Genomic DNA, 11,122 nt, shown 5'->3' with positions numbered 1-11,122 from the left:
ATTTTTTAATTTTTTTTTCTTGTAGAGACGGGATCTTTCTAGGTTGCTCAGGTTGGTCTTGAACTCCTGGCCTCAAGCAGTCCTCCTGCCTCAACCTCCCAAAGTGCTAGGATTACAAGTATGAGCCACCCCTCCTGGCCATGGAATGTTGGGTTGTAGAGGTTACAAATACATTTTAGTGAGTAAGCAAATTCACAAATGTGGAATCAGGAATGATAAGGATTGACTTTATATTGCCCTCTTACTACTGCACATGAGACAGCATATCATATCATATGATCTCCATTTCTCAAAGAAATCTACAACTAGTAATGGGGAAAAAAAGGGCGATTACAGGTGGAAATTTCCGATTAATGTTTACAAAAGATAGTAATAAATGTTCTGGGATTAAAAGATGATGAGAAAGTTTCATGGGAGAATAAATTCAGAAAATTTCTTCTATTAGAGATTCCAAATGGACTTAAATATATTAAAGCTTCTAAAAAATTCCTCCACAAAAAGAGCCTGCTTAGTTCAATCAAGCTTTTACCAAATCTATTTGAACATAGAATCCTTTTTTCTTTAAAATTTAGAACAATTATTAGTACTCTGTTGAATGGCACTTCAGAGCAGCAGGTTAGGAAATGTCACTACAGGCTATCTCAGGAAAACAGAACTATCAATAGTTCCTTCGCTTTTTGAAATTCAAAGCCCTTAAGTTTTCAGTCACACAATGTAGAGAAGGAGTAGAGTTTCACTGTCTTAAGTTGAGATAGCAATCTGCTATTTCATTAGAATTTTTGTAAATGATAGCCATTGTATAACGCACTTTCTAAGTGACAGGATGTTTGTTAGTCTCTTCACAAACATCATTTCATGTAATCCTCACAACCCTTGCTCAGGTTAAGCAATATTATCCTCATTTTGCAACTCGGAAACCAAATGTGAGGGAAATTAATTTTCCTAAAGTCACCCAGCATGATATGGCAGAGTGAAGATGTGAATTAAGGTCCAGCTAGCTATAAAATCTATATCCTCTTTACTTTTCAGTGGCTACTTCCAGTATCACCAGAGAAGCATTATTGGGAAGAAAGTAAAGTAGATAAAAATTGATGCAAACATAGATGACAGAAGTCTGCAACGGTGTACAAACACTCCAGGAAGGGGAGCTGGAGAGAATGGTTCACTAAGCAAGAAATGCGAATCCCAGAAAGAGAGACAAGAAATGTCAGAACTATAAAAACCATACCAAAACAGGGTGCTCATGAAGAAATACAGATAGTGTCAAATACTGAGGGGAACCTTTGCAATGGAAAATATGTAACCAATTTTTTAATGCAGTGGATTTGGGCTAGCATGAAAAATAAATGTTTGAGATAAATTGTAAAGTAAAGCGAGCAAGTTACTGAACAGATTGCAGAGTAAAATTCCACTTGTGTAAGAATAAGATACATATACTTGAATATGCATAGGAAATTTCTGGAAAGATGTGTAAGAAACTGTCAACTGTGGTTATCTCTAGGAAGTAGGAATACAAGACACAGGAAGATTCAGGGGAATTTTACTTACTTTTCTACATCCCTCTGTATTGTCTGAGTTTTATTTTTTATTTACCCTGAACACCTATATGTTTATAACAAATTAACACAGAAAGATGGAGGCAAAGACTTCTGAGTTAAATTGGCAGTCAACTAGTTGCATGGATTGTGCCTTCTTGAAATGCACATATAGACACCACAAAGGGCCTGGACTGACAACAAAAGAAACTAAAGATAAAAAAAAAAAGTTCCTAAAATTTAGTCAGAATTTTCACTAGTGGAAGAATCATGTTGGGTTGACTATATAACACATACCCATTCCACACCATGAACCTAAATAACAGGGAGAACCATAGAGGGGGTGCGACCCACTTCCTGACTTCTCTGATCTCCAGAGAATGCACTGACCAGGAATAACTGGCTGCCACTCAACACAGAGCCATTGCATTCCCACTGTTATCTGCTCTTCCCTCTTTATATCCATTCTGAGCCTCTAATTCACAATAAGCAGAGAGAAAAAGGAATGGGAGTGATGCATTACAGAATTATAGATTTTTCATGAGTACATTTAATAAGGTCTCAGGCAGGAGGTACACATTTTCCTAGAAGCCTTTACAAATTTTTTTTTAATGCAAATACTGTAAAATAGCATAGGGAACTACGAAAAGAGAACAGCTTGAGTGAAGAGTTTAAAATAACACTATTTAATAATAAAAATCTCAAAGAAAAAATGCAATTGCAAAGCTATTGTTTTATGAAAAACAATAAACAGCAGAATCCAAACTGCAGGAAATTTAATAAGTGATACATAGGACAAATTGGAATTGCTTCAGAATGCAGAAGGTAGAGATAAAAATGATATGTATCATGATTATGTCTCGAAGTATGAATGTAGTTATTCTCTACATATTTCCTTCTCTCTATACATTCTCTCCCCAAGGACCATTTTACTTCTACCAGCCTACACTGGAAACTTAAAGTTTCTAAGAAATCCCTGAGCTAAGGGAAAGGTGAGACAAGAAAGAAATAATAATAAATACTCTCGGGATCAACACCTGTGGGTAGGATAGGAAAGAAAGCAGGAATGGGTAGAGGGCAAAGAGTCAAAGTGGGTAGTAGAAAGATAATGTTTATTCAGGAAAAACCAAGGGAAAGAATGGGAGAGACTCTCAGAGCAAGGCTGTCTTGTGCATAGCCCTGCCCTAGATTTCCATGATGGATCCTCTGAAGTTCACTAAAATCCCTCTTCAGGAAAGGACTCATTACCCTGTCTCATGGGAGTGTTTCCAGCTGACAGCTCTCATCTGCCAGGCCCCTTTGGAAATTGCCTCATCTGAAGAAAGTCCCTTCCTGCAGGGTCAAATGCTCTTCCTGGAATGGTCCACTTCCAGTTAATTCTCAACACGTGATTATAAAAGTCACCCTTACTCCAACTCAGATAGCTCTGAAGAGTTAGTCTCTCTTCAAAACAAACTGTGGAGTACTACAGTGTCAGTTTAAACTGCATCATGGCTTGCCTTCATCCCTGCCAGTCCTGTTTCTTTCACTTTCGCAGCTGTTGATCTCAACAACACTCCCTAAAAAGCCTCTGGACACTAATCTCCATCTTATAATCTTCTCCCCAGGGAAGATAAAGAGCAACATTCCACTGATTCATCACCTGTGGACCATTCCACATGTCCAGGAGACTTGTGCATTTCTATAACAGAGAGTATGGAGCTTAGACGTCCTGCATGCAAGTAGAAATACAAAAAGAAGAACTTCACCTTCAAGGTAGGAGCGAACAGAACTATTGTGAGAATTTCCCTGTGAGTGGGGCAATGACGACCCCTCACTCACTGTCCTATTTTGAGGCAGGCCAGGAAACTATTATATATTAAATCTTGGTACAACCTGGGATGTATCCTATGTACAGTAACTTCTGTAGACTAGTGTCTCTATTGCCAATGTGAGCACTAAGTTGCTATAGAATAATTTGTGGGAGCTGAGATCTCCCTGTGCAGTATTGCCAGAAAGGCAACCGCTAGCCATGAGTAAGACTGGGAGAGGACTAAAGGCATCACGAAAACCACATTAGAACCTGTGGAGATGTGGGTACTTCAGACCTGGATATACAAAAACAATGGAGCTGCGATGCAGTTGTACATGAAATATATCAGGTTGGTGGCCAAAGACATAGATGGAGAGGGTGGGATCCAGAGACAAAGCCATCCCTCCTGATACAATACACTAAAGAAGGATGACCTTATTTGCTGGGGGAAAATATCAGACTCTTCGGCGTTTTGGTGTAGATTTTGTATACTCAAGATCAGAAAATCTTTCTAATTACCTGGCAAGTGGATCTAGCAATGAGAATCTGGTGACTGAGAAATTATTGCTCATAATTAAGGAGAAACATCTTTATTGAAATTCAAGACTAATTTTTAAGTTCAAAATTCTTCTCATGCCAGCTGAGAAGTTTTCAGATAATGGCTAGGTCACACAAACTAGATATTTCTTCAGTCATCATGTATTAGGATCTGAGAAATAAGTGTATGGCACATCTGCAATATCTGGCTTGAGATTTAATGCCATCAGAGTAGTCACCACTTCAAGAATGGTGGCAGAATGACTAAGTAAGCAAACAGATTGCCAGAGGGCATCACTAATTAATTTATTAAGCACATATTGAAAAACTTAAAGAAAAAAAAATATTTCCTTTTGTACTGTCCAGTCTTGAAAGCTCTGAAGAAAGGTCAATTGACTCCTCCCCAAAAAGTAGACGTGGACCATGTAGCATTATGATTAGCTGATCTTTAAACGTTTGGTAGAATTCCTTTGGAAAATCACCTAGGGAGTTTCTACTCCTTCTTCAATTTGTTTTCTATTCATTTGTGGAAATTCTTATGTTTAGACTTCCTATATCTGCTATATATCTACTAGAGCCAATTTCAAATAGGTTTTTAAATTTATTTGACTAGATTTGTATAAAGTAGTCTCTTACAATTTTTAATATGTTCTCTCTTTTAATGGTTATTTCCTTCTTGTCAATTCTCGCTTTGTAAGGTTATTTTTTGTTGTCTTTTAAAACTTATTCATCAGTTCTACTTTTTTTGTTTTTTCACTAATTACCTTCTGTTTTCATCTTTATTAATTTAGGGAAAATGTTTAGAATTAAACATGATTCTAAAAGCAAAAACTATAAAAAGTTTCACAAATCTGGACTCTCCATTTTCTTCTCTTTGGTCTATTTGTCTATACCGGAGCCAAAATCATACTGTCTTGTTTACTTTAGGTGCACATTGTCTTACATAATGGTTAAGTAAGGCCACCCTCCATGTTCTTCATGAGTTTCTGGCTATCCTTGGCCTTTTGCATTTCCATGTATATTTTAGAATCAGTTTGTTAGTTCTCTTCACCTCCCTATATACCCTCCCCTTCCAGAAAAAGAGTGGGGAGTTTGATTGGTAAATATTGGTTTGCTGTGGTTAGGTTGGGATTATTCATAATGAACCTGTGTTCAATTTAATTGGGCACCATATGCTGCTTCGGCCAACTTCTTTCAGTCATTAAAGCTGGCCAGGGAAGGGAAAGAAGAGAAAAAAACTGAGTGAATATAGGAAACCAGCAAAATCACATCCTGGAAAGGGCTAGCTGCTTCTCTAAAACCAAGGTTCTCATATCCAGTGTTTATAAGGACATAAACCATTACAGCATCTGCAAATGCTCTACAGGACTTTGGAAAGAGGACTTATTCTCAGAAGCTATAGAAACCAATTACATGGGCAAAGAAATCTTGGTCCTTCCTCAAAGTAGAGAGAAACCTTTGCCTTCACTTGTTAACATTGTGGGAGGGGCACATACAGGTAGCTTTTAATGTGTTTGCCATTCTTAAATGATTTATTGTGATTCTGTTTTTTGATTGGCTGAAATACTTCCTCAATCATTTTTTTCAAAGAGTACATGTGTGTTAAAAATTATGAGTCTCTGTAAGTTTGAGATTGTATTTATGTTATTATCATTGACAATCAATATTTTGACTCAGTATGGAAGTTCTGTACAGTCAGAATAGTCAAAAAAGCACATTTAAAAGGGAAAACTGACCAGTCTTGGTGATCGAATACATGTAAGAGTTACTGAAAGAGTGGAGCTGCGGATGGCACCCACACATCCAGCCTCGTCGGCTGGCTTTGCCCTCAATCAGAAGAGAAAATGTGAGAGAAGGGTAATTTTGATGGTGAAATGGAGGCAGGGTCTGAATTAAAGAATCTATAGTTAGAATTAATGTATTTGTAGATTTCAAAATAGCCAGAAAAAAATGATTCAAATATTCCTAGCATAAAGAAAAGATAAATATTTAAGTTGATGAATATCCCAGTTCTCCTAATTATATGACTGTATTAAATTATTATTTGTACCCCCAAAATATGTACATCTATAAAGTACAATTTTTTTTTTTTTTTTTTGAGACAGAGTCTCACTCTTTTGCCCGGGCTAGAGTGAGTGCTGTGGCGTCAGCCTAGCTCACAGCAACCTCAAACTCTTGGGCTCAAGCGATCCTCCTGTCTCAGCCTCCCGAGTAGCTGGGACTACAGGCATGCACCACCATGCCCGGCTAATTTCTCTATATGTTTTTAGTTGTCCAGATAATTTCTTTCTATTTTTAGTAGAGACGGGGTCTCGCTCTTGCTCAGGCTGGTTTCAAACTCCTGAGCTCAAACAATTTGCCCGCCTCGGCCTCCCAGAGAGCTAGGATTACAGGCCTGAGCCATCGCGCCCGGCCTATAAAGTATAAATTTTAAAAATTTTAAAAAAGAAAGAAATACTTCAAAAAAATAAAAATAATTTGATTTCAGATATCTAATGTTTTGTGTGTGGGGGGTATGAGTATGATTTTTTTTCCCACAGTGCATATGGATTTCTAAAAAATTCCAGGCATATTAAATACTATCACATGAATTCATAAGTAATACTTTGCAAAAGAAAATCAAAGACAAGTTAGAGAAAAATCACAGGCTTCTTGATGCTGACTATACCTCATCAAAATGAAGTGTCCCATTCAGAGGACTGAGTTGATGTTTAGCCTTCTCATCTACAGCCCACTGAAGTCGAACAGCTCCTTTTCCTCCTGGAGACCGGACAACTGTCAATGTCACATGAGAATCAGGGTCATCAGACAAAAGGGATTCATCAACTATTACCTGAAAGAAAGAAAATTCAGTAAGGCGCACACACACACACACACACAAATGTGCAGGATAAACTACCATTATCTTATTTCTGTTTACAATGATTGCAGTGTTTGAATTTAGAACTCTATTCATATCATCTTACAATCATGTGGCAGAAAAAAATGTTTTACCAAACCCGATTTTCTCTTTTTCCTGGATACTCAACTACTTGGCATTTCCCATTGTCTCTTTCAATGAGGCGAAACGTGCCTGAATTCTGGCCAATAGAACAGAAGCAGAGGTGATAAATGCTGCTAATACTCTGGACATAAACTTCCACAATACCCCACATTCTCTCTTTTCCCATTTATCAGGTGAATAGAGACTAGAGAGGATGCCCAGGACCTAGAATAGGAGACAGCCACAGATGGAAGAAGTCTGGAAGGAATCTTCAACCAGTTGAAGAAGAGGTGTCCACAAGAGTCAGCCAGGTAGGAACTCTGGTGCAGTATTCTTGCATGAAGAAGAAATAAACACTTACTATGTGAAGGAATTCAGATTTGCCTGATAGCAATCAGGCTCCCCACATAATACAGACCTAAACTGTCTCTGAATTAACTGCGGTTTACCAACTTTAGTGAGTCTAAGTTTAAAAGAGGTTTTATTAACCTGATATTAAGAGAGGAGGACATTCAATATGTTAATGTACCAGTACTATTTATTTTTTACATAAGTCCTTATTAAACTACCTGGTTCAAGCGAATTACATATGTTGACTGTGAAGCAAAGTCCAAACTGAACCTATGTCATCCATCTGTTATGGAAATACAAAGTATAACACAATGCATTCCATTTTCAAGACAGATAGAAGCTTAACAAACATGCAATACAGTGTTGTTTTCTTTTTTTCATGAGATTGTGCATTGATATCAAGAGCAGAGATTTGGAGTCAACTGACATTTATTGAGCTTCTATTATGTGCCAGTTCTTACATATACTTTATATTATTTAAACCTCACAGAAATTCTTAGAAATCTGAGGACCAGATGTATACACATATTTGGAGATGAGGAGCCTGGAATCTAACTCAAATGTTTGACTTTATGCCCAATGCTATTCATACCACTCCTCAGAGAACAAGAGATATTTAATAAGAAAGAAAAACAGAAAAAATCCATTATAAACAAACTGAATATATATTACTTTTTTATTCCATAGATACAACATTTTAGTTTAGTCGTCATAAGTACATTTCTATGGGTCTCTGTGATTTCCAGTGCTTTGATATACTTACCACACTGCCCTTGTGAGCAGCTTATCACTTTCAACATATTTATAGTAACCATCTTTTCTCAATGTTCTTCATTTAGGAGTCTAAATATGTATCACCAAATAATTCTAATAGAATGTTCACTGTGTGCACAATATTGTATGTCTCATATGCATGTTAAAAGATAAACTCCACGCTATCAAGACACTGTTGTAGTAAGACAGGATATAAGGAAAGCAGCCACAAAGGGCTGAGCAAAAGCTACTACTAATACTAGCGACAATAAAAATAGCATTTGGTACCTAGTGAGTATAAAGCCCAAGTAGTAGTGCTTAACATTTATCAACACGTTTACCACTCATAACACGGATTATGAGGAATAATACACTACGGATTGGGCACCCTAATTCATAATGTTATACTCTGGAGACAAATCAGAAATTTGAGGTTATTACAATAAGACATTATTACCCAGAGCAAGCGTGCTTAAATAGGGTTAGAGTACTAAAGTTTATGGCAGCAGGTAAGATAAAATGAATAAACACAAATTGCCCGGCGGGGTGGCTCACACCTGTAATCCTAGCACTCTGGGAGACCAAGGCGGGAGGATCATTTGAGCTCAGGAGTTTGAGAGCAGCCTGAGCAAGAGCGAGACCCCCATCTCTACTAAACATAGGAAGAAATTATCTGGACAACTAAAAACATATAGAAAAAATTAGCCGGGCATGGTGGCACATGCCTATAGTCCCAGCTACTCGGGAGGCTGAGGTAGAAGTTTAGCTTGAGCCAAGGAGTTTGAGGTTGCTGTGAGCTAGGCTGACGCCACAGCACTCTAGCCTGGACAACAGAGTGAGGCTCTGTCTCCAAAAAAAAAAAAAAATTGAATAAACACAAATTGTTTATGAATAGTAGTGTAGCTCTTCATTTTCCTTAACAGTAGGAGAAGCTTTTAAACACATTTTCCAATGCTCAAATCCAAAAGTGTGATGAAGTTAAAAGTAAAAGCATTTTTATGAAGTTTCATCAATGGAAGATTTGAACACTAAACCCCGAGCTTTTCATCTAAACTCGGAAGCTAATAGAGAAATTTTACAAAAATTAAATTACATTTTCATATGTATTAAAATTTTTCTTTGCACATACACAAAGAAAGAAAGCCTGGTTGGAAACACAACAAAATGTTAACTGATGTCTATCTCAGAGTACTAATATTATGGATACTTTTACTCTCCTTTTATACGTTTTTTGCACTTCCCAGACTTTTTATGCTGTCTGGGAGATATTCACAGCTAGTCTTTTGCCAATCCACCACTCCCTACAAAATCTTCTGCTAATTTCTTTCCCAAGGAAGAAAAATAGTCTCATTGGGCTATAGCAAACGTATGTTCTGTCTCTTTTATAGTTCCCATTTTCTTCTGATAGCGAAATTTCAATGATCAAAGCATTAGGCAATTATTAGGTTATATTTAAATTTTGGAGCATCTGGGAAGCCCAGCCCTGATAGTCAAGTTGTAGGTCTATCCCTGTATCCACAGGTCAGAAGACAATGGGCATTAGAGCAATTGGTTTATTAATTAAAAATGATCTATGGTGAATTACTGATTTTCTGTAAGTGATTAAATAAAGGATATGGTGACAAAAGGAGCCAGAAAAGTTGCTGAGTATATGGGAATTATCTAAATATTTTTGTGATTATTTCATCTTAGAATTTCGTTCGAAAAGGAAAGTCATAATAATTATGACATAATCACCATGTGATAATTACGATAGAATTTATAGTGCTTTATATTTAATATATTATGATAATTGAGTACTAATCACCAAACCTAGCTGCACAAATATTTCATTCTCATGATTAATTAAGGTTTTTTTCTTCCCTCAGTCGTTGAACCAATAATAATTGGGTTCCCTCCTTCAGGCTTTGGAAGTAAACATCCAATGAGAATTAAGAGGGAAGAAATAAAGAGAAACACATGAACTGGGGGTGACTGTGGTGTGTTGTTCAATATAGGTCATGACAGAGTACCACAGCAGTGGGTGACATAAATCCCTCACCAACAAAACTCATTTTGAGAAGTAACATCCAGGACCAAGACAGAACCCTGCCTGTGACCAGGATGGTGGTTTGGGAATAGGGCAGGCAGAGAATAGAAGATATGGACAGAAAGTACATGTACCAACATGTACCATGCCCAATAAATAGGAATCTGTTCCTCTTTGTATTAATAACTGCCTGATGTTCAGAGCTCTCTCATTACAATCAAATTGTGTGCATAGGTTGGAGGAGTGGCCCCTGATTCAATAACCCACTGAAAAGAGCCTTCAGAAGAGATTCCTAAGTGAAGGGTAATGAAGAGTTTCGGAACAAAAATGAAAGACATCTTTCTACTCGGAAATTACATGAAAAATTAGCCTGGGGCAAGGCACTCCCCTGATAGATTTAACTTACATTCTTTTTTTCAAATCCAAATACTCCAAATGGAGAATCATTTTGTGGAACAACAACAGTCACCACAACATCATCACCGAGTCTGCCACCTCCAGCCACACTGACTAAGGAAATATTGAATGTCTCCAGGAGTTCAAATTCAGCATCATCGATTATGGTGATTTCTATCACTGCAGTAACCTATGGAAGAAAGGAACGAAGGAAGGAAGAGGGGGAGAGAGGGAGAGAGGGAAGGGGAAAGAAACAATGTAATAACAATTTTTAGAAACATGGTTCCAAAAAAAGTAGACTTTTTGCCTGTTACATTCATAACACAGGCAGTCCCCGAGTTTACAGATGAGATACATTCCTGAGAATGTCTTTAGGTCGGATCTGTCTGTAACTTGGATCCCTGATGAACAGCACATATATGATAATAATAATAATAACAACAACAACAACAATACTGCAAAAAAAGAAAAAAATAATATTATAATGACTCATATGTGGTCATAATAATATAATGTAATACTGTAATAACAACCTTGTACTGTAATAAGTTACAGAAACTATTGTGCTCGTTCTTTTAATTCAAGCAAACAGAACATTAAAAACAAATTCAGACAAAAAGTTTAGCTAGGAGATACGAGACATTTCAAAAAAGAACACTAAAGGTTAACACTCCCTAATGTTGCATTGACACTAGGTTAATAGGAATGTCACGCTTATTTTGATCTTCTAACCAAATCAGTAATAA

The 11,122-nt window shown here is 37.0% G+C and overlaps 1 protein-coding gene across 1 annotated transcript in view; it reads right to left on the bottom strand.

Annotated features, from left to right (window-relative positions):
* Positions 1–11,122, bottom strand: part of ADGRV1 (adhesion G protein-coupled receptor V1) — a 539,879-nt gene that overhangs the window by 369,247 nt on the left and 159,510 nt on the right. The window contains exons 51-53 of the mRNA XM_012644750.1: positions 10,387–10,566; positions 6,533–6,697; positions 1,833–2,010 (exon numbers count right to left, since the gene is read on the bottom strand). Of these exons, the coding sequence (XP_012500204.1) occupies positions 1,833–2,010; positions 6,533–6,697; positions 10,387–10,566 (523 nt within the window). The remainder of the gene's footprint in view (positions 1–1,832; positions 2,011–6,532; positions 6,698–10,386; positions 10,567–11,122) is intronic.

Source organism: Propithecus coquereli, unplaced genomic scaffold, assembly GCF_000956105.1.
Source record: "Propithecus coquereli isolate 6110/MARCELLA unplaced genomic scaffold, Pcoq_1.0 Scaffold22, whole genome shotgun sequence".
Taxonomy (NCBI): domain Eukaryota; kingdom Metazoa; phylum Chordata; class Mammalia; order Primates; family Indriidae; genus Propithecus; species Propithecus coquereli.
This window is presented reverse-complemented; position numbering and strand designations above follow the sequence as displayed.